We start from the raw sequence: 25499 nt of genomic DNA on the forward strand, positions 1-25499 counted from the left end.
GGAGGGTTTTCCCGCTCCTGGCCTCATTAAATGCTTCAAAGTCCTATAAATAGCCCATTCTGGACTTCTTTTTCACTTTTCGCGTTCCTCTCGCTCCCAATCCCTCCCTTGCCGAGCATTCTTCTCCTGCGCAAAACTTCCTCAGTTCTTCACTCCCTAGAGCCCAAAGTAAGTTCTCTATGTCTCTCTTTCCTTTTCTATACTCTTCCATTTCATACTCCAAGAATGGGGTTTTCTCACCTACTTACCCCTGGGGCTGCCTTGGCTAGTTTTGGAGAGATCTTTGGCGTCCCAGAGGATGTCAACGTTGCGTATTGCAATGTGGGCGACCTCGAACTCCAGAGGGCTGCTGACTCGAACGCAGCGTTCTTTCCGCTGATGTCCATACTTAAGGGTGGGGTTAGATTCCCTGTAGACCCTCTCATAATAGGTACCCTAGAGTTTTAGGGTCTGTGCCCCGACCAGTTTCCCCCAACTTTTATAGGGTTATTAGTTGTGTCAGTTGGTTAAATCACATATTCGAGCTGCAGTTGAACCAGCACGACATAAATTTCATGTATAAACTGTGCGGCAACTACACAAGTGACTATTACTTGAAAACTAGAGATACACGAGTCTGGCTTATATCCTACCTGCCCGACTCTAATAGGAACTCGGCCGGAGAGTTCGTTTGGGTGCGTGGTAACTGGCATGCCAGTGAGCTTTTTTGCCCGCTTTCACCACGTGAAGTTGGTCGGTACCGACAATCTCCATTTGATTTGTTCTTGCATCTTATATATTTTTTCTTTTATAGCTGATTGGTTTCTTCCCGGACTTGTTGCAGAATCCAAAAGGTTCTTTTCAGACCCTCGAGTTATACACGCGCGAGACCTTAACTTCGTTCTTAGGTTGGAGATCTTCATGCACGACGATGGGCAACTTAGGGCATCTCATTTGATCCTCGGTGTCAACCCCGTGTACACCACTTGGCAAAACTTCAGCCAGGCGCTTTTGGTAGATAACCCGCTCCTATCGTACATCGACGTGCGGTACAAGAAATTCCTTCCCCCCGGGCTCACCATAGGCGAGGCTCGAGAACGTGGCCCGCGCTATACTACTGCAAACGATATCGCGTCTGTGAGGGATGGTTCTGCCGAGCACGTGTCTCAGAATCGATAGAGGCTCGAAGCGATCGGACAGCCAGAGGACGCCGCCCCCGTAGCTGAGGAACGAGCTGCCGAGCCAGTAGTTATTCCAGGCGTTACATTTGACCACGCGGAGAGAATGGTGAAGCATAGGGAGATGACCCTTTCTCGGTTCATTCTTGGCGCTGGACTCGCGGCTTAAACTCAGTCCCCAAAAGGAACGGGTCAAACTCCTCCTGGGGCCGAAAACAGGAAGAGAAAAAGGGTTGCCGAGAAGAACCCTCCTGTCCTGGGTGACACTTTTCCGAAGACCCCTCCTCGTGCAGTGGGCGGTTCTAGGCTTCCGGAGGCGCTGGTGGTCACACCCCCTGTGGTTCAAGTTGGAACAAACGTGGCGTCTTCTTCCCAACCGGGAGTCGGCTGGCAACACACCTTCCAGTTAGGTGATGAGTGCTTGCTGGAAACCGCTAGCGTCCGGCTATGGGACCGGGGTGAAGGGGGCTGAGTTGCCCAAAGTTTGGTGCAAGGCCTTATGCTGCCCGAGGATGTCCATTATTATGCCCAGGGCGATGACGAGACACTTGCCACGCGACTACAATGGCATTCCATTGCGGTAACACTCTATTCCCCTTGGCTGTGTACATTGTAATGAGTGGTCTTTTTTTCCAATTTCACCATTTGGCTACTATCCTATCTCCAGGTTGCGTAGTTGACCAGCATTATGAACGGGTGGTTGAAGGATGCGGCTGAGGCCTTGGAGGGGGAAAAGGCGCTAAAGGCTATTGCTGAGGCCACGGCCAGGGAAAAGGGGGAGGCTGTCGCGGCATCGGAGAGGAAAGCGATAGATGCCGAGAACGCCCGGCAGGTCGCCGAGAGAAAGCTGACCGTCCTAGAGGCGAAGCTAGGGGAGATAGAGCTCAAGTTAGCGACATTGGATAGCTTGAGTCTAGCCCAAGCTAATGAAATCACCGGCCTGAAAGAGTCCCTCGAAGCCTGCGAGGAAAAGTGGTACAATGTTGGCTTCTTGGAGGCTGAAAACTCCGCGGAGCCGATCATTCACCAAGCTTGGCACCATGGATTCGGGTAGGGATGGTTAACTGCCCTTCAAGCGATAGGAGTAGCCGTGGACTCTCTGCTGTGGGACCCCGAGCAGATCCCTTACCCGGCCCTTCCTCTCCCCCGTTGTTCAGAGTCGGACCAAGGCTTCAGATGAGGAGGAGACTTCGAGTATGATTGACCTCGTGCGGGATATTGATGCTCACGGGGAGGCAGCTGACCCGAAGGTTACAAGCAACATCCGCGTTGGAGCCGAAGCTGCACCAGACCAGGTCCCACCGATAATCCAGACAACTGCAAGCGAAACTGAGCAACCCGTTCCTCCGCCCACACTAACTAACCCTGCCGTTTGAAGATTTAGCTTTTGTTTTCTCTCTCTTTTTATTTATTTATTATTGTTATTATTTTTTTTGACATTTAATGAGCTTAAATCGCCGGGCTGTGGCGATGGAACAATTTCCCTATCTTCTGGATAGTTTTAATTAATGTCGTTTAAATATCGTTGTTTTAATTAATGTCATTTGAATATCGTTTGTGCTTCTCTGTCGCTTGCTTGGTAACTGTCGATCCTGTACACGATTAAGGTTTGGTTGCCCATCATACCTTACTTTCTCGCTTTTGGGGGCCGAGAGTATCCCCTTTGAATTCAAGCCGTAGTGGCTTACGTTACTAGACGCTCAGCGTTGCTGGCCATGTCGAGAACAGGTCCTTGTACCTAGACGAGAATAGCGTAAGTTTTCACCTGCTCGGTGATATGGATCGAATCGAGGGCACGTTTCTTTCCTTAGATAAAAATAGCCTAAGGTTTTCACCTTCTCGGTGATAGGAATCGAATCGGGGGCAGGTTTTTGTCCTTAGATAAAAATAGCCTAAGGTTTTCACCTTCTCGGTGACAGGAATCGAACCGAGGGCAGGTTTCTGTCCTTAGATAAAAATAGCCTAAGGTTTTCACCTACTCGGTGACAGGAATCGAACCGAGGGCAGGTTTCTATCCTTAGATCGAAATAGCCTAAGGTTTTCGCCTGCTCAGTGATAGGAATCGAACCGAGGGCAGGTTTCTATTCTTAGATCAAGATAGCCTAAGGCTTTCACTTGCTCAGTGATAGGAATCAAACCGAGGGCAGGTTTTTGTCCTTATCGTGAATGAGTTGCCTTTACCTTTGCAATTCTCTTTATAATTCTTGACTGGCGATAATAACTTGAAATAAGAAAAGGGGGAATCTTGCTGAATAAATGCCTTCATATTAAACATGCAGTAATGCAAGATTACATTAAGTTTATATCTTTAGAGGATGTCTGGTCACTGATAAAGTTTTTTCAAATTGCGAACATTCCATGGCTAGTGGAGCTATTTTTCCTTCAAATCCTCCAGATAGTATGCCCTTGCTCCGGCTATAGGAGTCACACGGTAGGGCCCTTTACAGGACTGAGCTAGCTTTTTTCGCGCTCGTCTCTCACGTCTTCCTCACGACCTTACGAAGTACTAGATCTCCCGCGGTGAACTCCCTCCTTCTGACAGCTCTATTGTACCTCCGAGAAAGCTTCTGTTGATACTCTGCCAGCCGAATGGTGGCCACTTCTTGGTGTTCCTCCAGCAAGTTCAGCTCCTTGGCCATCAACTTCTCGTTTTCGTCAGGAGCGAATCCCGCAACTCTAGCACTGCACAGGTTTACTTCAGCAGGGATGACTACCTCTGCCCTGTGAGTTAGAGAGAATGCCATTACTCCTGTGGATCTCCTTGGAGTTGTTCGGTTTGCCATAGGATGCTTGGCAACTCCCCGGCCCATCTACCCTTGGCGCCCTCCAATCTTTTCTTCAAATCACTCACGATGGCCTTATTGGTCGCTTCTGCTTGGTCGTTACTCTGCGGGTAGGCTGGTGTGGAGTATTGGTTCCGGATACCGAGGTTCTCGCAAAACTCCTGAAAAGCCCTACTGTCGAACTGCAAGCCATTGTCCGATATTAAAGATTCCGGCACGCCGAACCTTATTATAATGTTCCTCCACACAAATCTCTTAACGTCAATGTCTCGGATGTTGGCCAATGCCTCAACTTCTGCCCACTTTGTGAAGTAGTCTATTGCCACCAGCACAAACCTTCGATTTCCCGTTTCTCGGGGAAATGGTCCGACTATATCCAACCCCCAGCAGGCGAATGGCCACGGGCTGCAAACTGGGTTCAAGTTCCCGGCCGGTTGGTAGATCATCGACATGTGCACCTGACACTGTTCACACCTCTGAGTGTACTCGGTAGCTTCCTTCCTCATTTGTGGCCACCAGAACCCCTAGGTAATTGCTCGGTGTGCCAGCGAGCGTCCCCCCACGTGGCTACTACAGACTCACTCGTGCAGTTCAGCTAATAGTTCTTTAGCCTGGTTGGGACGAAGGCACTGCAGGTATGGCCCTTCGAATGATCTGCGATATAGCTTCTAATCAACAGATAACCAGTACCGAGCGAAAGTTCGCTGTATTCTGGCTGGTTCTTTCTCATCTTCCGGGGCTCGATCTTCTGCAAGAAAGTCGATGATTGGATCCATCCAGCACTTCTCGACTTCAATGACCTGTAGAATCAGTGCCCTAGTGGTAATACTTGGTTCGGACACCAACTCCACCCTAATCAGCTGAGGTACCTCATCAGCTATTAATGATGCTAGAGTTACCAAAGAATCGGCGTGCCGGTTCTGTCCCTGGGCTATATGCTCGATCTTGACTGTCACAAAGTTACTCATCATCTGCTTTACTAGCCGTAGATATTCTATCATCCGGGGATCTTTGGCCTCGAAGTTCCCTTGGACCTGACTTACTACTAGGAGGCAGTCCAAGTACACTTCTACCTCCTTTGCCCCCAGATCCATGACAACCCTTAGTCCAGCCAGCAGAGCCTCATATTCGGCCTTATTATTAGAAGCCCTGAAGCCTAATTTGAATGAGTGTTCTAGCTTTAGATCTTTCGGGGTGATGACCACAATCCCAGCCCTCGCTCCAGCCGCATTGGACACGTCGTCCACAAATACCTTCCATGGCTTGACCTCTACTAGGCAAGTTATGTCCGTACTTCTCGACGAGAACTCGGCAATAAAGTCCGCAAGTACCTGTCCCTTCATTGAGTTCCTCAGCTTGTATCTGATGTCAAAAGAGTCCAGCCGAGTCCCCCACTTGGCTATCCTCCCCGTAAAGTCAAATCTCCTCAATAATGACTGAAGTGGGTACTCGGTCAAGACGTGGACTGTGTGGCCCTGAAAGTAATGGGGCAATTTTTGGGTGGAATGCACGAGTGCTAGCACCAGTTTTTCCAGTGGTAAATACCTGGTCTTCACGTCGACTAATGTCTTGCTGATGTAATAAACTGGGAGCTATACACCGTTATCCCTCAGTAGTACGGCGCTCACTGCATGCTCAGATACCGAGAGGTACATATACAAGTCTTCTCCTGGTTCCGGGGCTGACAACGTCAATGCCAGCCCAAGGTAATCCTTTAGATCTTGGAAAGCTCTGTCACACTCCTCGTTCCATTGGAACCCCTTCCACTTCTTCAAAAGTTGGTAAAAGGGCTGGCACCGATCAACGAACTTGGAAATAAATCGGTTAAGAGTAGCCAGCATACCGGTTAGCTTTTGAACCTCTTTCGGATTGTTTGGCGATTTGAGACGTTTCATGGCTTCAATTTGATCGGGGTTAACTTCGATCCCCCGTTTAGTAATCAAATAACCCAGGAACTTGCCGAATCCAACCCCGAAGGCACACTTATCAGCGTTGAGGTGCAGCCGGTGTCGTCAGAGTATCTCGAACACTTCTTTCAGGTCATCAATGTGCTGCCTTTCTTGCTTGATTTTTATCACCATGTCGTCAATGTACACTTCAATTGTCTGTCCAATCTTATCCCTAAACATCATTGTCATCATTCGTTGATAAGTGGCTCTTGCGTTCTTCAATTTGAATGGCATCACGGTATAGTGGTAGTTAGCATCGGGTGTTAAGAATTCCGTTTTCTCCTGATCCTCGGTGGCTAGGGCAATCTGGTGATAGCGTTGGAAAGCATCGAGGAAACTCATTCCCGGGTGCCCGCACGTAGCGTCCACCAATTAATCAATTTTTGGCATTGGAAACGGATTCTTCAGACATGCTTAGTTCAGATCGGTAAAATCAACACAAACCCTCCACTTACCGCTCTTCTTTTTAAGGACCACCGTGTTTGCGAGCCATTCCAGAAAGAACGTTTCCCTTATGGCCCCCGCCTCTCTCAGCTTCCCAACTTCCTGTCTGACGGCTTCCACATGCTCCTTAGCAAACCTTCTCCGTCCTTGTTTCTTAGGAGGGCATAGAGGATCCACATTCAGCTTGTGAACTATGAACTCTGGGTCGACACTAGGCACCTTATATGGATTCCATTCAAACACGTCCACGTTTTGTATGAGGAACAGCTGTAGCTGCACCCTTTCCCCATCACTCAAGCCTGCCCCTATCTGATAACTCCTTTCACCTCTCGGTAAGATCTTTACGCTTACCAAATCCTCGGCAACGTTGGTCCCCTCAACCTGGGGATGCTGTAATTGCTATAGGGGCGCCTTCTCAGCTGATTCCCTCTGCTCCGTTTGTTTGTTTCTCGCGGCTACTAAACACTGTCTGGCCACTTGTTGATCACCCTTTATTACTGTAATCCCTTCATCAGTTCAGAGCTTGACTTTCACGAGCAAGGTGGACGGTACAGCCCCCATGTCATGTATCCATGGCCTTCTAAATATTGCCATGTACGGCGAGAAAGAGGCGACCACTATGAATGTCACCATTATCTCCCTGCCTTTCTTGATAACTGGGAGTGAAATCTGCCCTTCTAGAGTCACCATATGCCCATCGAATCCCATTAAAGGTGTATCATACTTGGACAAGTCCCCCTTTTTCAGGCCGAGCCCCCTGTATAGGTCCGGGTACATTACATCTACGCCACTCCCTTAATCTATCATTATTCTCTTCACTATAAAACCCCTTACATGGGCCGTGACTATCAAAGCATCGTGGTGGGGCTGAGTAGTGCCTTCCAGGTCATCGTCGTCAAACACTATGGGTTGTCTATTGTACCTCGGCTTCTTCCCTGGGGATTGTTCGCTCATGCTTCCCTCCGCTGACACCACAGTCAACACCCCTTTTGTTGTAGGTGCTCTAATTGCCCTTGATGTTGCGTGGATGACCTCTATCACTCCCAAGGGGGGTGGGAGAGGGTTTCGACGCAGCCGATCTGCCTACTTGGTCTCCTTATTCCCCGTTTCCACTAGAAACTCCTTCAAATGCCCTGCCTTCACAAACTGTTCCAGGTGATCTTTCAACACCCTACACTGCTTGGTGTTGTGCCCTTTATCTCTGTGATAGGTGTAATACAAATTCTGGTTTCTCCTCAACGGGTCTCCTGCCATCTTGTTCAGTCGCTTAAAATACGACTCATTTTTTATCCTATCAATGATGCGGTGCACGAGCTCCTTGAATGTCGCATTGACTCCCCCAGTAGCCGGGCCGAGCTCTTAAATTCTCAAATCCTTCCTATGTCTAGGGTTGAAGCCATTGTTCCGAGGATAACTGATTATTAGTTCCTTCCCCTTAGTCTGTAGCCGATCATCTTCTAAGCGCTTGTACTCCGCGATACGCCTCATCAACTGCCTCATATCCTCAGGATGTTTTAGGGTCAACGATTCTCTTAGCCCGGATTCTTCAGGTGAGCCCATCCGAAAGGTGCTCGTTGCGATCTTTTCATTACCCCCGCCGATCTCGTTATCCAACTCCTAGTACCGATTGGCATATTTGCGAAGGGTCTCTCCAGCCCCTATCTTCATTGATAGTAACGCGTCCACGGGCTGTGGCACCCAGCTGCAAGTCATAAACCGCACTCCAAACCCCTAGATCAGTTCCGAAAAACTATAGATCAAACCCTTCTTCAACCCGTTGAACCACCTCAAAGCAGTAGGGCTAACGCTTGAGGGGAAAACCTTACACATCAATGCATCGTTGTGGGAGTGTAGGGACATTATCTGAATATAGTGACTTACATGCTCCACCGGGTCTATCTTCCCAGTGTAGGAAATGAACGGTGGGCATGCGAACTGGCTCGGCATAGGCGCGCTCTCGATGTCTCTAGAAAACGGAGACTGGGCAGCTTGATGCAATGCTCGGCTCATGGTATCCATGGCCGCATTATGTGGTCGCCCCGCGTTGGGGGAAGTCGATTCATGGTCCACATACTCTCGCGAATGGTCGCGGTGTCTACAAGACCCGGATTGATGAGATCTTGCCTCACGGCGACTCCCCACACTTACTGACCTTTCCCTTCGTTCTCCCTGGTCCCTTTTCTTGCGTTGACCCCGTGGTTGCAACTCCAGATCCCTGACCGCCCTGCGCAGGCGTTCGAGCTCTCGATCCCTCTGCTCAAGCTCCTGGTCTCGTCTGTTAGGGCGGCTGCGACCCGAGGCGTCGGACATTGTCCGGTGGGTTTGGTACAATCCTTCTCCGGGCCCAGATTCTTCTACCTCCTCACGCCTTCTGTCCTCCAGCCTCTTTTTCCTCCTTTTTCGCCATGTAGACCCCCGTGACGACCCTCCAGTGCCGCTCTCTGCATGGCTTCTCTATCCACTTCCAGACATCCTGACAAGCGTGCCAAGATAGCACCACAGCTACGTAGGAGATCCCCATAGACGACGCCAATTGTGCGTTCCAAAATAAGGCTGCTGGGCCTAAGGGGAGTTTGGGCTCACAATTTATTTGTATGGTGGGCTTTTGGATTTCCTACCACGGGTGGCGCTATGCTCGGCTGCCTTATTTCCTGAGTCTCCCCTCTTTTCTCACTAACACTCCCATTTCTTCCTTGGGGATGATCAATATTACTTTCTCTAGTCTTTCCACTCTGGAATTGCCAACCTCTCCAACTAAGTTCCCCTTGCCTATTTATAGCGAAGGTTAGTGGAGTGATCATTATCATTCCCTTGGTGGGTGGAATGAGAGGTCCAATACCTTCTCCCCTACGTGGAGGTTTAATGGTGAGTGGGGAAGGTGGCAGTGGCATTGGAACTGGCTCCACCGCTGGATTTGATGCTCGGCAGAGGCGTTCCCTAGGCAATGGAAGGGAGGTCCAATACTGTTTCGCCTAAGTGGATGTTTGGTGACGGGAGGGAGAAAACGATAGTGGCGTTGGGACCAGCCCCGCCAGTAAGTTCTGTGCTCGGCAGGGGCATGCCATAGGCTGCTTCGAGCACTTCGAGCTCAAACCCCTCGGACGACATGTGCGTTACCATGTGTGATCAGTGCGGGACTCTTATACAAGTTAGTCTTCATGGGCCTCAGGGCGATTGGGCTTAACGGGGGGTGAGGCTTGTACAATATTTTGAAACGAGGATCATGTTTCTTTTTTTCTTGGTGGGATATTAAAAATAGTTCGGATTTTATTATATATTTAATGTTAAATAAAAAAATAATGATTTATTACTAAAGAAAACAAGAACGATTTTAAATTTTTAAGTAAAATAGAAATTAATTTTCAATTCAAAATCTTGGTTTCAAAAAAATAAACACAAATAATGCTAGAGACATATCGAAACTCATTAGTGTCATTATTGAAGAAGTGTTTTGTACAACGGCCTAATGTTGTGAAATGAAAATGTGAACATTTAGTACTAAAAATTAACACCACATACTCATCTAGTAGTCAAAACTCAAAACACTTCTTAGAACAAATTCCATTGATGGTATAATATTGCAACACGTATTAAAAAAATAAAATAATAACATCATATTTTAACACAAGTGGCTATCACCACCAAAACCACCACCACCACCGCTTGTCACCCATAGCTGCCATCAACTCCACCAACACTACCAAACATAATAGCATAATACTAACAACATTATTGCTAAGACTATTACCATTATCACTGCCTCCACCACCAAGAACAAACTATTTTGATTACACTATTATTATCACCACCACCAATACCATGATACCATATTTTCAATGTCACCAATGCATTATCATCCCTGTTACCATACTTATTGTAACTAATCTAATACTTCAAATTCTTAACTCTCAGATATACTCGGAAAATTGATAAAAGCTTAATTGATAAGATAGAAATTCCCATAAATTTAAATTCCACCATTTTAAAAGTTCTGATAGTTTTTCAAATTCTTATTCTAAAAACAACATAAAAGTTGACAATTATTTAGAATATCTAATAGCACAAATAACATTTATCTAGAACTTCTACTAAAGATGCTAGTTATTACGATTATTTTTTAATTTCCTCCTCTAAGGAGTGGGGGCATTGCATGTGGGTAAGTCCACAGGCTTAGGAGGCCTTAAATTCAAGATTGGGTTCCTGTCCAAGAAGTTTGAAGGACGGAGCTCAAACCCACCATTCAAAGTCGGCATCACTGGAAATTCATCTTGGGAAGGGCTATGGTGGAAGCCTATTGTGTGCCATAACACTATGTCCTTGTCGTCAATATCCCTATTCCTGCAAAATGAACCAAATCAACTAGTTTGATTTTCTTCATTGCTACCTACTTTATTAAAGGAAAAAATTGCATGCGACCAAACTTCCATGTTAGTTATAAGGCTTAACAATAATATTGGAAAATTAGTGGTAGCTCCCAGAACAGGATAACATAGTACTCTTTCCTCTTAAATTCATAATAGACCACACTATGAATTAATTAGTGGAATTCACCATAAATATGAGAGGAGTAAACACCAGATCACCATACTATGGGAACTCCTAATAATTACTTCTATATTACCTCCCAATTAATTCAAGTCAATATGTATGTTTTAAATACCTAATTAGCTAAATGAAGTTTCACCCACACCCAAATTTCAAGTATTTAATTATAAAGTTTTTTGCTAAATAAGTATAAATTTATTTTGAATATTAATATAAACTTAGGCATGGCTTTTACATGTCATGCCAACTCTACCCCATTCCCATCCTCACTATCTAAGACTTTCTCTTTTCCTTCTTTTAATTTTCTTTTATATATCTTCCACCAACATAATTCCTTTGAGTCGAAGTGGATTTGTGGTTTTAGCTAACGAATAGAAGGATACAGTACCTAATAATAATAATAAAAAATAAATAAATAAAAAGAGTTGAATATCCTACCATCCTTAAAATTTAGCACAATTTTAGTCTTAGAAGTTTAAAGTGATTATTTTTTGTCACTTAGATGACATGGTCAAATTGATCTAGAAACCATCATGTCATTGCTCAATAAATAATAAAAGTGATCTTTTAAAGTTTGTTAGAGACTAAAATCTATCACTTTAAGTTTTTTAGCAACCAAACGATCACTTAAGTTTATAGTAATCTCCTTTTGTTCCTGACAAACTAAAAGTGACAGAGTCAAGATTTAACTTAAGTGAATACTTTAAACTTAAGTGAATAATTTACATCTCTCTTACACTAAATTTTGAGGATCTACAAGTGGAAGAGTCAAGATTTAACTTTAGAGTAACAAATTTATAACCAATATACATGTTTTTTAATACACTTGCAAAAATACTTAGATAAACATATTTTGAACACGTATTAAATATGTAATACTTAAAATCAAACTAGACAATAGCATATTACTCTCTTTTTTATGAGACATATTACTCATTTTAATACTAAGTGGTATCTTAATATTCAAAAACTTGTAAGAAGATAGCATGTCTATTATATTTTCTTTACTTATTAAGGCCTTTTAATAAATGAATAAGTGGTACGGAACTTATATTTCTCATGTAATAATTTATAGTAATTACATAAATTTCAAGTACAACTTATTTCTGTTTTTAGTTGACTCATAAAATGATTATATTATAACATTTTAAAATCATATGGCAATCAATTGTACGGGGAAAATTTTATAGTATAACTTAAATACAAATTGTGGAGTTTATTATTAATTGATACATAACGAATTTGAGAAACACACTCTTGCTAATTATATTAAACATTAAAGCTCCTTACATTTTTTTAAACTATTTTTCTCTTCGATTAAATTTTTGTTCCTTTTTTTAAATTTTATTTTATCATTTTTTCTTTATAACTTAAACATTAAAAAATTGATAAAATAAAAATACATTCTTTTGAATGAATTGTTACCTATAAAATATATTATTAAAAAAAAACAAAACAAAAGGAAAGAAGGAAAAGGCAATATTAGGTATTTTGGTGTACCCCTAAGACCAATGCTATATTTTGACTTTTAAAAAAGGGCAATAATTTTCTCCCAAAACTTATTTAACATCTTCTGTACACATCCACTTTCCATGTTTAGTCATGAATATCACCCTTTTCTCGTTTCAAAAATTTTCATATCATGCACACATAGTTGTGAAAATTGTGCGTACGAATGTGTAAACAAAGAGTGTGAGAGAATTTTTACCGTTATAAAAACCATGAAATATTACCTGTTTGTCCAAGTAAATAAGGTATCATCCCCATGGCTTCGATCAGCATATAACCCACCAGCCCATCTTTCTGACCTATTATACGGCGTAACCCATACATTTTAATTCGAAAATGCGCTGCGGATCTGCGGGTAATCATCCTCTAGTAGAAGTGGAATCGTAGCCAGACCAAGAACCAATCGATAGCCAAATTGATTTCCTATTTTAGTAAACTTATTAGGATTCACTATTAATAATTCAGTTGGTTTGTCAGTCCAAATTCTTGCATCTAATTCAGTTTTTACTGGCTCTCGAATCATGGTCCAATAACTCTTTCTGGGTGTGCTACCGTCTGTTCTTATTATTTTCATCTTGCCTTTGACAAATAAATTCTTTTCACCATCAATGTCAAGATCAAGATAACAGGTCATGTAGTGGTCATGGTTTATTGCAATAGTGTTTTCCGTTACCAATGTACCATAGATGTCTTCCTTGACTTGTTTTTTGTGAGTGTATGTTGAAGCTTTTGCTTCCAAAATACCTGATAAACCCACCTCATAAAGACTTTTTAGGTACCACTTGATCGAAAATGATCTCTCCATTTGAAATAGAGCTTTTTGAAAGGTATATTTAGAGACATATATATTGTTAATAATTTTAATTTTAAAAAAATTAAATTTAAATGACATAGTACTCTATACACAATTAGATTTCAAAAATAATATTTTAACTATGAAATGGATCATCACAATTTCGAATGAAACCAACCGAAACAATAATGATAATTAAAAAAAAAAAAACAATAAGGATAATATTATAAATAGATGGTTTGGTTATTTAATTTCCATACCCCAAATTTAATACTACCACTTTTCTTGAACTCCCGGTCCATGATATAGTCATAGTTGTCAATGGTTGAAACCGTCCTAACAACTAGGCTCACTCCAGGTCTAACCTCTGTCATCTGTGAAGCCAAAAAAGGAAAAAAAAAAAAATCAAAAAACAAAAATCAGATGTATATGCAACTAGTGAAAATAGATAATTCCAACTAACTAAAATGTCATTTTAAATGATTAGTGAGCCTGATTGGTTGCATTTGATAAAACTTTTGTTTTTATAAAAACAGAATATATAAAACAGTCTGTTACAATTACTTACAAATATTGTTTGGTTGGGTGTTTTCTATCTTTAATTTTAAATTATGACTAAAAAAATCCTTGTCTAAATGGAAAAAAGGTAGGGGGGAAAATGGTGTTTTTAGTTGTTTTCAATCAAAAAATGCAGACAATGTGGCAAATTTGTAATTAAAAAAAAAAAAGGGGTTCAAATCCTTGTGAGCTGTGACCAAAGTTGAAGTTAGAAAATTTTGCCTGGAAGGCCAAATTTGAGATTGATGAACTGGTCAGTTAAACTTAAAACATATACATACAAAATTATGTATATGTTTTCTAATATTAGAGTTACCTATATATAATTCTGATATATTATGTATATGAAATCATCAAAATAAATTGGCTTAAAAAATCATCAAAAAAAAAAATATATATATATATATATTGAAAATTTTATTTTTTTAATAAATAAAAACATTTATGATCCTTTTATATATAAAGAAAATGATTGACAAAATGAACAGTTGATTATACAGGACAGATTTCTTTTGTTTAAAAATAATTCTTCTTTTTTGGACAACCTTAGCCAATTGTATTTTTGAGGGATACTAATTCAGTTAGCCAATATTTGTTCATTTTTCTTTGGAAGGTCATTTTGGGAGGCCAAAATGACATCCCAATTTCGAAAAAACATTTGGACAAAAAACTTGTTATCATAGATGTTTTTATTTCTTCCTCTTCTTTATTTTATTTTATTTTATTGATATAGTGGATTCCCTTATATGTATTTATTTTTGTTGATATATTTCACATAAAAAATTATTTGATTATAAACTCTTCTATGTTTCAAACACTTTTCAGGAATTATACTTAGTAAAAAGGTTTTATTTTTCTTACTTTAACATTCAAAACTGAAAGATAAAATGAAACTGAAAGATAAGGAGTAGTACTTTCAATCACACACACACACATATATATATAATAACCAAAAAGCATTGCTACTCCCTTAAAAAATGGTTTTTTAACGCAATTATTTTTTTGTGCAAATATGTTTGTAAATAGTTTAATTTAATTTCCTAACAATTTATATATTTATTGTTGAATTTATTATGTTATATTGCATGTATATGGTCTCGCATACCCTATGCTCTCACACATCTACACTTTTATTTTTGTGTCATTGTGGGTTACAAATTTAAGCAATTTTTAATAATAATAATAATAATAATAATAATAATAATAATAATAATAATAATTGTGAGGACGGAAGGTCTAGGGCTTGTTCTTGGGCCTTGGGCCTAATATGAGGGTATTAACTTGTCCGAGGAGAGTTTAGTGGTAGTAACGATACCAAACTTAAGAGCCCACAAGCAAACTATTGTGAAAGAGGCTGATGGAAATAGTCTGAAGAGGGGAACCTCCTCGGCTAAATGAAGTGAAGGTCATGTGATACGCCATGGTGTTTGGAATGAGATTTTAGAAGGTTTGGTGGATGACGATATGTTCCACAAGGGCACAGAGAGGAAGAACGGATGAGAAATATCTTAGAGAAAGCTGCTACCACCGCATTAAAGGCTTTGCACCTACCTCTCTGGCCGCATTAATAAGGAAGTGACATCTGAACAGTGGTGATCAGTCTTATAACTATTATTAGAAGACTTTAGGAGGGCGATTGATGGGACAAGTATCTAGATCGGTGATCTAATCCATACGTGGAAGATTGAGAGAAGGAGGAGGGGAATTTAAAAGAAGAAGAAAGGCATTCAGGGAGGGGGATCGAAGAAGAAAGAGAAAAAGCACTGTATACACCACCACCCTTAATTGTATTCTATCTTTAGAAGAGAGAAATATAATACAAATCGTCATCGGCTTGTGTCCGAGGAGAAATTTTGTTACAGAAACAGTTTAGTGCATGTGACTTGACAATCTAGTCCATCATCTTTGTCATCCAACATCCCTAGAACCTAGATTTCAAGTTCACTCTCTACAAATTTCATTGTAGTGGGTTTTTTGGGCCTGTCCCCTCCATACTGTTGGGTTCGGGTACAAATTGTGACCCTACAATAATAATAATAATAATTGTCTTTGTTGGCTCGAATCTTGGCTCCGCCATTAATTGCTAATGACTCTATCTCATTTCTTTTTTTTCTTCTTCATTTACAATTGGAACCACTCTTCACCTTTTTCTTCTCCCTAAACCCAGTGATACCTCAACTATATAAGCAAATGAGACAATTGCCTTAAGTTCCCAAATGTGAAAGGGCCCCATAATTCTAGTTATAATATCATAATTTTTTATATTATGGCAACTTAGATAAATAAAATATGTTATATATATATATATATATAGAGAGAGAGAGAGAGAGAGAGAGAGAGAGAGAGAGAGTGAGTCAGAGGGACGGCAATGGGGCGGGGCCAAAGGATAGGGTCTTCGTCCCTGCCCCGCAAGGTTTTGTCTTGCCCCATCCCTGCCCCGCCCTTCATGATGTGGAAAACTTTATCACCCCATCCCCGCCCCTTGGGCCCCACGAAGCCCTACCCCACCCCGTAAAACTCTACTTTTTGTTAATTTTCCCTACAACTAGTATAATTTTTTTTAATGAAACTTATTTCATTAATAAAAATATAGTTGAAATTACAACTAAATTTCTTCCATCAAATCAAATCAATTTTTAGAAAAAAATTGAATAATATATCCAATTGTATAACAAGACAATCATAAATAAAAAATAAAATTTTTTTATAGTATAACACATAACAAAATAAAGGCAGAGAACCACATTGGGTAGTGTAGGGACACGATTTTCAGACCAAGCCCAAAATGTAAGGGATCTTCAGACACGATTTTCAGTGAACCCAATACAATTAATTTGTAGAGGGTGGGTCAAAGAGTTAGGCTTTAGTGCATGGATAACAGTTAATATGGTTTTGGATGATGAGTCAATAAGAATTGAACCTGGTTTGTGCGAGAAATTTTGTCCTTGGCATAGTCCGAGGAGCTCTGTTCTAGTATATATTGGATGACAATGGTTACAAGAGTTGTTGAGATTGCTACAGTGCTTTTTTTTCTCCTTTTTTCATCCCCTTTTCGTGAAGGGCCTCTTCCATTATATAGTTCCTTTTGAATGATCTTAATTGTACACTTGTTGATCTTTTGAGCCACCACTTGAGTGCTTATCCCATCAGACACCCTTTCTAGCCTTCTGTGAGTTGTGGTTGCCGAGATAGCACTGTTTAGGGGTCTTTTCCACATAAATGAGGTCAGAAAGTTAGCTGCAAGGCATTCAATGCGATGTAGCAACTTTCCCTTAGATATTTTTGAGTCCTTATCCCTATTGTACGATCATGATGATCGTTCTTGTCATTAGAACTTCCTGGAAGGTCACTTTGATCATTAGGCTCTATACCCGATCTGCGTTTAGCTTATCCGAGGAGATATTCCTTCTCGGACTCGGACTACTCACGATTTCGACCAAAGCCCCACGCTCTCGGCCGAAACCCAAGACCTCACAATAGCCCCTCAAAACTCCGGTTTTTTCCTCTCATTCAAGGAAAAAAGTTGGGTTTTGAATTCTTAAGAGTTAATTCTGCTTTGATAGGTTTTAGTGCATGGATAATAGTTAATATGGTTTTGGATGATGAGCCAACAAGAATTGAACCTGGTTTGTGCGAGAAAGTTTGTCCTCGGCACAGTTCAAGGAGCTCTATTTTAGTATATATTGGATGACAATAGTTACAGGAGTTGTTGAGATTGCTACAGTGCTTTCTCTTCTCCTTTTTTCATCCCCTTTTCATGAAAGGCCTCTTCCATTATATAGTTCCTTTTAGATGATCTTAATCTTACACTTGTTGATCTTTTGAGCCACCACTTGAGTGCTTATCCCATTAGACACCCCTTCTGGCCTTCTGTGAGTTGTGGTTGCCGAGGTAGCACCTTCAAGGGTCTTTTTCACATAAATGCAGTCAGAAAGTTAGCTGCAGGGCATTCAATGCGATGTAGCAGCTTTCCTTTAGATATTTTTGAGTCCTTATCCCTATTGTACGTTTATGATGCTCGTTCTTGTCATTAGAACTTCTTGGAATGTCACTTTGATCATTAGGATCCATACCCGATTTGCGTTTAGCTTATCCGAGGAGATATTCCTACTCGGACTCGGACTACTTACGATCTCGGCCAAAGCCCCACGCTCTCGGCCGAAGCCTAAGAAATAAAATAAGCTAATATTGATATATTTCTTTAATATAGTAGGGTTTTAAGGTATAAAAAATTTACAATTATAATACTTAGTAATGCGGGGCGGGGCGGGGCGGGGCAAGGATGGGGAGGGGTGGGGCAGGGTGGGTCTAAAAAGTCTAAACCCCTCCCCGCCCCGCCCCATGGTACGGGGCTAAAATCTTGCCCCATCCCTACCCCACCATCTTTGCGGGGCGGGGAAAATCCGCTTGGGGCGAAGCGGAGAGGGGCAAGTTAAACGGGGTGGGGAAAAATTGCCATCCCTAGAGAGAGAGAGAGATTTTTTTTATAATTTTTTTGAAAAAGTGGTATGGAAAAACTGGAAAAACCCCATATTATCCTTTTTGCTATTTTTCACTGAAAGTGTCTCTTGACAAACCCACTATTTGTCCCTTTACCCCTAATCAGTTTTCTTTATTCTTTGTATTTTATGTTTCATATACAATTGAAGTGAAACTTTTTTGTATTAATTTGATTTTCAGTTAACCCATCTTTACTTGTTAAGGCTGAAATTGTTGCAGATTCTAATAAAGGTTAAGTAAAGCTTTGTTTTAATAATTTGGATTTATTGTTCTTGCAACATATGCATGTCATATATATATATTGATAAGATTCTATTTGAGATTGATTATATTAAAAAAATTATGTGAATTAGCTAAATTTAAATTTATTTAAAAATATATATTAGTAGAGTTTGAATATAAAAACTTAATTAGTAAATTTGTAACTCAAAAAGAAAATTAGATTTTAAATTAAAAAATGATATTAAAATTTAAATAAGTATTATTTAATTAATATTTAGATATAAATAGACTCCTCTTAAAATTGTCGCCTTATGCTCCAAAATATATTGAGCCAGACCTATCTAAATGAATCCTCTATTTTTGTCTCACCTCATCCACTCCAACTCCAAGTACTCTCCTCTATTATTATACTAATATTCTCTCTCTCTCTCTCTCTCTCTCTCTCTCTCTCTCTCTCTCTCTCTCTCTCTCTCTCTCTCTCTCTCTCTCTCTCTCCCTCTCTCTATCTCTCTCTCTCTCTCAAAATCTCTTCCCCTTCTATATTATACAATGGAAGAGCAAGTAATTTAAGAGAATATGACTTGTTTGCAATAAAAGAGGTAGGATGGATTGGGAGTCTTGGTAGGTTCAAATTACAATACTTTAGCTCAAGTCACTAAATTAGTCAATTTCTTAACCATGTACTCTGCCTCGAGCTTGAAGGTTTGGGTTTTTGTTGTAGAAACTTAACGTGATGATAAGAAAGATGGGTTGGTTCTGAAACTAATGAGGGTGTTGTATGATTGAATGCTTAAGGTAAATTTGATACTTGTTTTATTGTTCACAACCCATTCTTTTTAGTATTCACAATATTGTCACATGAAGGGGGGGAGGAAGGGTTTATACTTTGGTGGTTTGAAAATCACATACCACTTCCCCTGAAATCGCACTGTGTGTGTGACGCCAAGCTATATCACCTGCATATCACTCAAATACACAAAATGCATTTGAAACTTTTACAGGCTCTCCATCCTGATTGGCGTGGTACCCATCCATGAAGATTGCATTGGCTGGGCAATCTGTATGTTGTTGAAGAGATACAGCACACAAGCCAAGCCCAAATTCTCCAGCATCCAAAAATGTTTTGTAGTACCGTTCCTCCGTGGGATCCATGTAGGGCACAAATAGCTCAGAAACATGGCCTTTATATAGGACTTGACGATGTTTATCTTCAATGGAATCAAAAATTGTGGCTAGAGATATAACAAGACCAGCTCGGACATCAAAAGCAAGGTGTAAATTCCAGTCTGCCCAACTGTGTATACCACATAAAAACTATCTTAAAATCATTTAGACTAAATATTGCAACATCAAATATGTATCCAATGCCACATTATTTAAATTTTGAGTAACTTGACACACTGTACACTATTAGATTTAGAACATAATTAAATTCTTAAACTATGTAATTGATATTCTTCATTCTGGTTGAAATAAAAAGGATCATTTTTTATAAAAATTGAAACCCAACATTCAAAAAAATATATTTTGAAACCCTTAGTTTTAATTAATAAACAACAATTAAAATGTTTTATTATTTATCTGGCTGACAATATTATACGCAATAATTTTCACAACTTATTAAGATGACAAATTGTGATTAATGTAATGACACCTTCACATGAGATAAGCACTGGCATTATTTTTATTATAATTCAATCAAAACTTGACAATTCAGCTGATTGAAAAAAAGTTATACAGTTTGTGTGGCCTTATTGTTTACCTAAGGGTGTGACCATCGATCTTGATGCTGGGACCATGAGGCTGGAAGCCAGTGCCATTATAAATGTGCTGCGAAATGATTGAACCGTGGGATAAACTTACGACAAATTCGTAGGATTTTTCATAAGCTCGTGCAATAACAAAAGCTTGACGAGGTGGGGGTTCCTTTGTGGGGGTTTGAAAGCCATGAAAGAATGGTTGATTTTCTTGGCTCATTTAAGCCTACATATTGAAAAGTAAGGTTTGGCATTGAGACCGCCCTAGACCCTTTGATAATTTTGGTTACTTGTTTTATTTCTAAGGGGGTGAGGGGGTCCAAGGGATGATAGAGAATGCTTGGGATTGAGACGAGGAAGAGAAGTGAAAAAAATACAATGAAGGTTGAAGCCATGAGTGTTACTGAAACAGATCTTTGTTTTTGTTGTGTGAGATATAGATTAGACTTTTGACTCAAAAGTCTAATCTATATCTCACACAACAAAAACAAAGATCTGTTTCAGGTAACACTCAATTATTATAAACCCCACTCAAAAGTTTTGATTGGAGTTTATAATAATTGAGTGTTACTGAAACAGAGCTTTGTTTTCGCTGTGTGAGATATAGTTTAGACTTTTTAGAGGAGTTTATAATAATTGGTTTGCATGGTACATCGGCTATACGACGAAACGCGTAAATCCTAGCCACTAAATTTGATAGAAAAGACAGCTAATGGAGAAAATCTGCATATACCACAAGTCCATGCACCAGCTTATCAGAGGATGGTGCACCGAAGGGAATCTTGATGTATTTAAGGGCTGATTTGAGATTGTTTATATATTTAAATATTATTTTAAAAAATATTTTTTCATATTGCTTAAACTTTATTCACTTGTTTTATATATTTTTAAATGCAAAATTGCTAATTAATCACTTTCTTTTTTTTTTTTTGAAAAATCTTAGACACAAAAAACTTGGCAAAACTTTTACGCTTGTTGATGTAATCGATTTATAGTGGTAAATAAAACTGTAATGTTAGTAGTAAATCTAGATAAAAACTAGTAAAAATTTGTCATAGCAAAAGTTTTCCAACTCAACTGTTGTGAAAAATGTTGTGAAATATTTTTTGTATTGCTATTTTTTTTAGAAATGTCATATTCACAATATTTTTACAACAAATCCTAAGTGTTAAGTTGTTTTTTGTGGATTCTCCCGTACCAAACGCCATATAAGTGTTAAGTTGTTTTTTGTTTATTTATATAAGATAAAAATTTTACTCTAGTTTAATCTCTTTTTTTTGGGCAAAAACTCTCTAGTTTAATCTACATATATATATGTGTGTGAGAAACTTTCTTCCTAGGGACATGAACCCTAGCATTTTCCCTCCCCCTACCTCACAAGAACTTCATACTTGTGAAGTGACTATCATGCCAACGGTACGCGATTGTTAGGTATTAAGTTGTTAGTAGTTTTAATTTAAATCCACTACTGAGATTATTTTTTTGTCCACCAATAACAGTCAGTAACAACTTAACACACTTAGAATTTGTTGTGAAAAATGTTGTGACCGTAGCATCTTTCTCTCTCTCTTGTGTGTTTTCATTAGACTAATATTTAAGTTTAATTAATACTATTACAATGAAAGAAATAATTTTATTGGTTAAAATTTGAGGGTTTTTTCTACTTGAGAGCCTTAGGTGACCTTCTCATTCGCCTGTACCGTAGAGCTAGCCCCTGCATGCACCCAATACATATAATACCACCCTAAACCACAAAAGAGATAAGGGGTTTTAATCTCTGATCATAGATATAAATACCATTTTTCCTATTTTTTATATTTCACTTTTATATTTTATCAATTGTGAAATGTCATATGTTTTATATTTATTTATTTTTTTAATAACTTCTGAAAGCAAAAAATGATTACATAAAAGTTGTTATATATTGAAATAATATAAAGTGGAATATTAAAGGTAGGAGTGGGACAAAGAATATATATTCTTTGATACATAGGCCTTTAAAAAAAACACACACACAATTGCTGCAAGGGCCGTAAAAAAATAAAAATGAAAAGTGGATCTGTTACTTTGATTAAAGGTCGGTCAAGTAAGTCAGCTTCCATTATACTTTAGGTATATTTTTTGAATGGGCCCAGTTAACTGGTGCTATAACAATTAATGTAATTTTGTCAAGCTCAAAAAAAAGCGTCCCACTTATTGCGGGGAGATAAGAAAAATGTTCATGAGAAGTTAATTTTTTTCAGCAAGACCAATATACCTTGTCCCATTTCTCTCAAACTCAAATCAAATTCTTCATCTTCTTCTAAAAGCCACACGTCCTGCACTACCTACAGATCATATGTTTCTCTCTCTCTCTCTTTTGGTGGGATATAAAAAATAATGAACAATATTAAATTTTTAGTAAAATAGAAAATAATTTTAATTCAAAATTTTGGTTTTAAAAAAATAAGCACAAATAATGCTAGAGGCATATCGAAATTCATTAGTATCATTATTGAAGAAGCATTTTACTAAAATGGCCTAATATTGTCAAATGAAAATATTGTAACATATAGTGGTAAAAAAACTAAAAATTAACGTTGTATTATAGTCAAAACATTTCTTAGAAAAAATATCATTGATGGTAGAATATTGCAACATGTATTAAAAATAAAAATTAGTATCATATTTTAATATATTTAAAAAATAAATATGAATAAAATAAAATAATTGTAAATTGTTTAATAATTCCTTAATCCTTCATTGAACTTTTCTTCACCTCTTCTTTTACCTAATATTGGCAAAATTTTGTGGGGGGGGGGGGGGGGGGGTGGGGAGAGAAGAGTTTGATAGAGAGTAAAGAGTAAAATATTGGTAAAGCAAGACTTGATGGTATATATAATGTGAGAGGGAGGGAAATCAAATTTTGACCAAAAATTGCTTAAGAACATTTTTGTCCAAGCTCGGCAAAATCATCTTTTCAACCTCTGTCATTACTTTAGCTAAATTGTCAACATTCTTCCATGAATTTATGCAAATTTTATTTTTATGTAAAACATTCTTAAAGGGTGTCTCATGAGTGATGTGACACCAGTTAACATTTCCCATAAAATAAATATATAAAAATTGGGGCTTGGGAGGGGGGTAGAAGAAAAATGGGGTATATTGAACTAACCTATAAGCCATGTTCCTATGACTACCCGCTATTGATTTTCTCATCTATTTATTCAAATTTGAAAAACACTAAAATTATTATTGATTTTACTTTTTTTTTAAATAACTTTGCAAATTGACATGAAAATTAAAATGATTGATCATAAATCAATAACATAGTAAATAAATAAATTTTTTTAATTACTTTTATATTATACATTTAAAAGTTAACACATCAAATTTTTTAAAAATAATAATAAAACACGTACATCAATTTGTAAGATGCCTTTAATATTTAATAGAATTTATAATATCCCTAACATGTTAACATCATTCTTTTTTTTCCTTCCTATCTACAAAACAACTGACATAACTTTTACCATTCGAGTACTTTTCTTCACTTATGATTCCCTTCTTGAATTACATACAGCCCCTAGAATTTTGGGAATATCTACAATTTGGTGGTAAAATAAAAATTTGACCTTAATAAATATACTGAACTCCCTATCCTTGCCTATTGCCCTAAGCCATCGATTCCACACTCAAATTAGTAACATGTACTCTAGTCTAAACAATGATGAGACCTACATATATTACGTTTGCCGCTAAACTAACCAGTGCATAAGAAATACACATAAAATGCACAAGACTATATCAATGGAGGTAGGGTCTGATTGGGTCTGAGGGTGGATGTACTACGGCGCAGTTGGAGGACAGATTTTTTTTTTCTCTCTCCATGCCTTTCTCTTTAACGGATTGTCTCAGTTTGGGTTTTTGAGTTGTTTTGATTTTTGATTTTCATCTCTTATACTTGGTGAAATTGTGTTAAGTAAATGGTTAAAACCAAACTGGTGTTGAATTTGGTTTTGAGTAATTAGACGCGTGAAACACCATGACTTTTCTAAGTTTTCTCTTTTAATATGTAGACGTGACAGAGTTTTAGGTGGGCTTTTTTTCCTACATGACAAGCACCGCCTTTGTAACGACCCAAGGAAAAGCGCTAGCCACATCTGCGCTATACCTCAAAAGGACTAGTCACTATTGAGGCTCCTTGCAGTTGTTAATAAAGTCCATATCTACCCAGTAAATACCCGATGTGCGACTCATCACACACTCACACACATCACACAATCAATCAAATTGGGGCATCACAATCTCCCCCACTTAAATCCCTAACGTCCTCGTTAGGTCCCACTTTGTGGGATAGTGTCTCTGAACCCACACGGGATTACTGGGCCAGTTTTGATACCATATGTAACGACCCAAGGAAAAGCGCTAGCCACATCTGCGCTATACCTCAAAAGGACTAGTCACTATTGAGGCTCCTTGCAGTTGTTAATAAAGTCCAGATCTACCCAGTAAATACCCGATGTGCGACTCATCACACACTCACACACATCACACAATCAATCAAATTGGGGCATCACAGCCTTAATTGCAGGGAAAAACTTTTGATTTTATATATAGTATTAGATTCCACACGGCTACTAGGATTTTCAAAATACTTATAATTTGGTTAATACATCACTCAATAGCTAATTCAGCAAAAAAAAAAAAAAAAAAAAAAAAAAAAAAGAATGGGTAATTGTCCCACATTGTTTAAGAGAGTGTGGTGTATGGTATAACTTATCTCATCCTACCTTAAAAGGTTACCATGGTTTTGAGCGAAGTTGTAGTGTGTCTTTATATTAGAACTTCTTTCCCTCTCCTTTGTGTGTGTGTGTGTGTGTGTGTTTTTTTTTTTTTTCTCAAAAAAAAAAAAGCCTAAGCTAGAAGTTTTTTTCTTTCCCCATTTTCTTCTTCTTAGTAATGATAGCGTTTTTTAATGGATTGGTTTCCTTTTCTGAATACCTAAAGGGACATTTTTTAGAGAAATTATGAAGATATAATTGAAAAGAAATAACAAAAAGGAATGATGAAGATGATCTTTCATAAAATATATATATAGTAACATAATTTAGTGTGTTAAGACATATATGAATCATGTTAAGAACATATGTCGTTTAAAATTGGTATATCCTTTGACAAAATGCATTTTTCTTGTAATTTGGTATATCTAGGATGGTTTAAGTCTTCAAGAAACATGTTGTTTAAGTCAAGAGTTAAAACCATGCAAATTTGTTCAAGAAACAAGTGAAGAAGTGCTGAAT

General features: G+C 38.9%; 1 protein-coding gene and 1 pseudogene across 1 annotated transcript; both read right to left on the reverse strand.

Moving 5' to 3' along the window:
* Positions 1 to 4608: 4608 nt before the first annotated feature.
* LOC142624325 (uncharacterized) lies at positions 4609 to 7110 on the reverse strand. Its single transcript, XM_075797859.1, has 4 exons — positions 6886 to 7110; positions 6345 to 6714; positions 5569 to 5858; positions 4609 to 5415 (listed from the first exon to the last, which is right to left on the reverse strand). The coding sequence occupies exons 1-4, from the start codon at positions 7108 to 7110 to the stop codon at positions 4609 to 4611; spliced, it is 1692 nt and encodes a 563-aa protein (XP_075653974.1).
* Positions 7111 to 10463: 3353 nt separating this feature from the next.
* LOC142624326 (amine oxidase [copper-containing] alpha 2, peroxisomal-like) lies at positions 10464 to 20437 on the reverse strand (annotated as a pseudogene).
* Between the last annotated feature and the right edge of the window lie 5062 nt (positions 20438 to 25499).

The sequence above is a fragment of the Castanea sativa genome, chromosome 2 (assembly GCF_040712315.1).
Source record: "Castanea sativa cultivar Marrone di Chiusa Pesio chromosome 2, ASM4071231v1".
Lineage (NCBI taxonomy): Eukaryota > Viridiplantae > Streptophyta > Magnoliopsida > Fagales > Fagaceae > Castanea > Castanea sativa.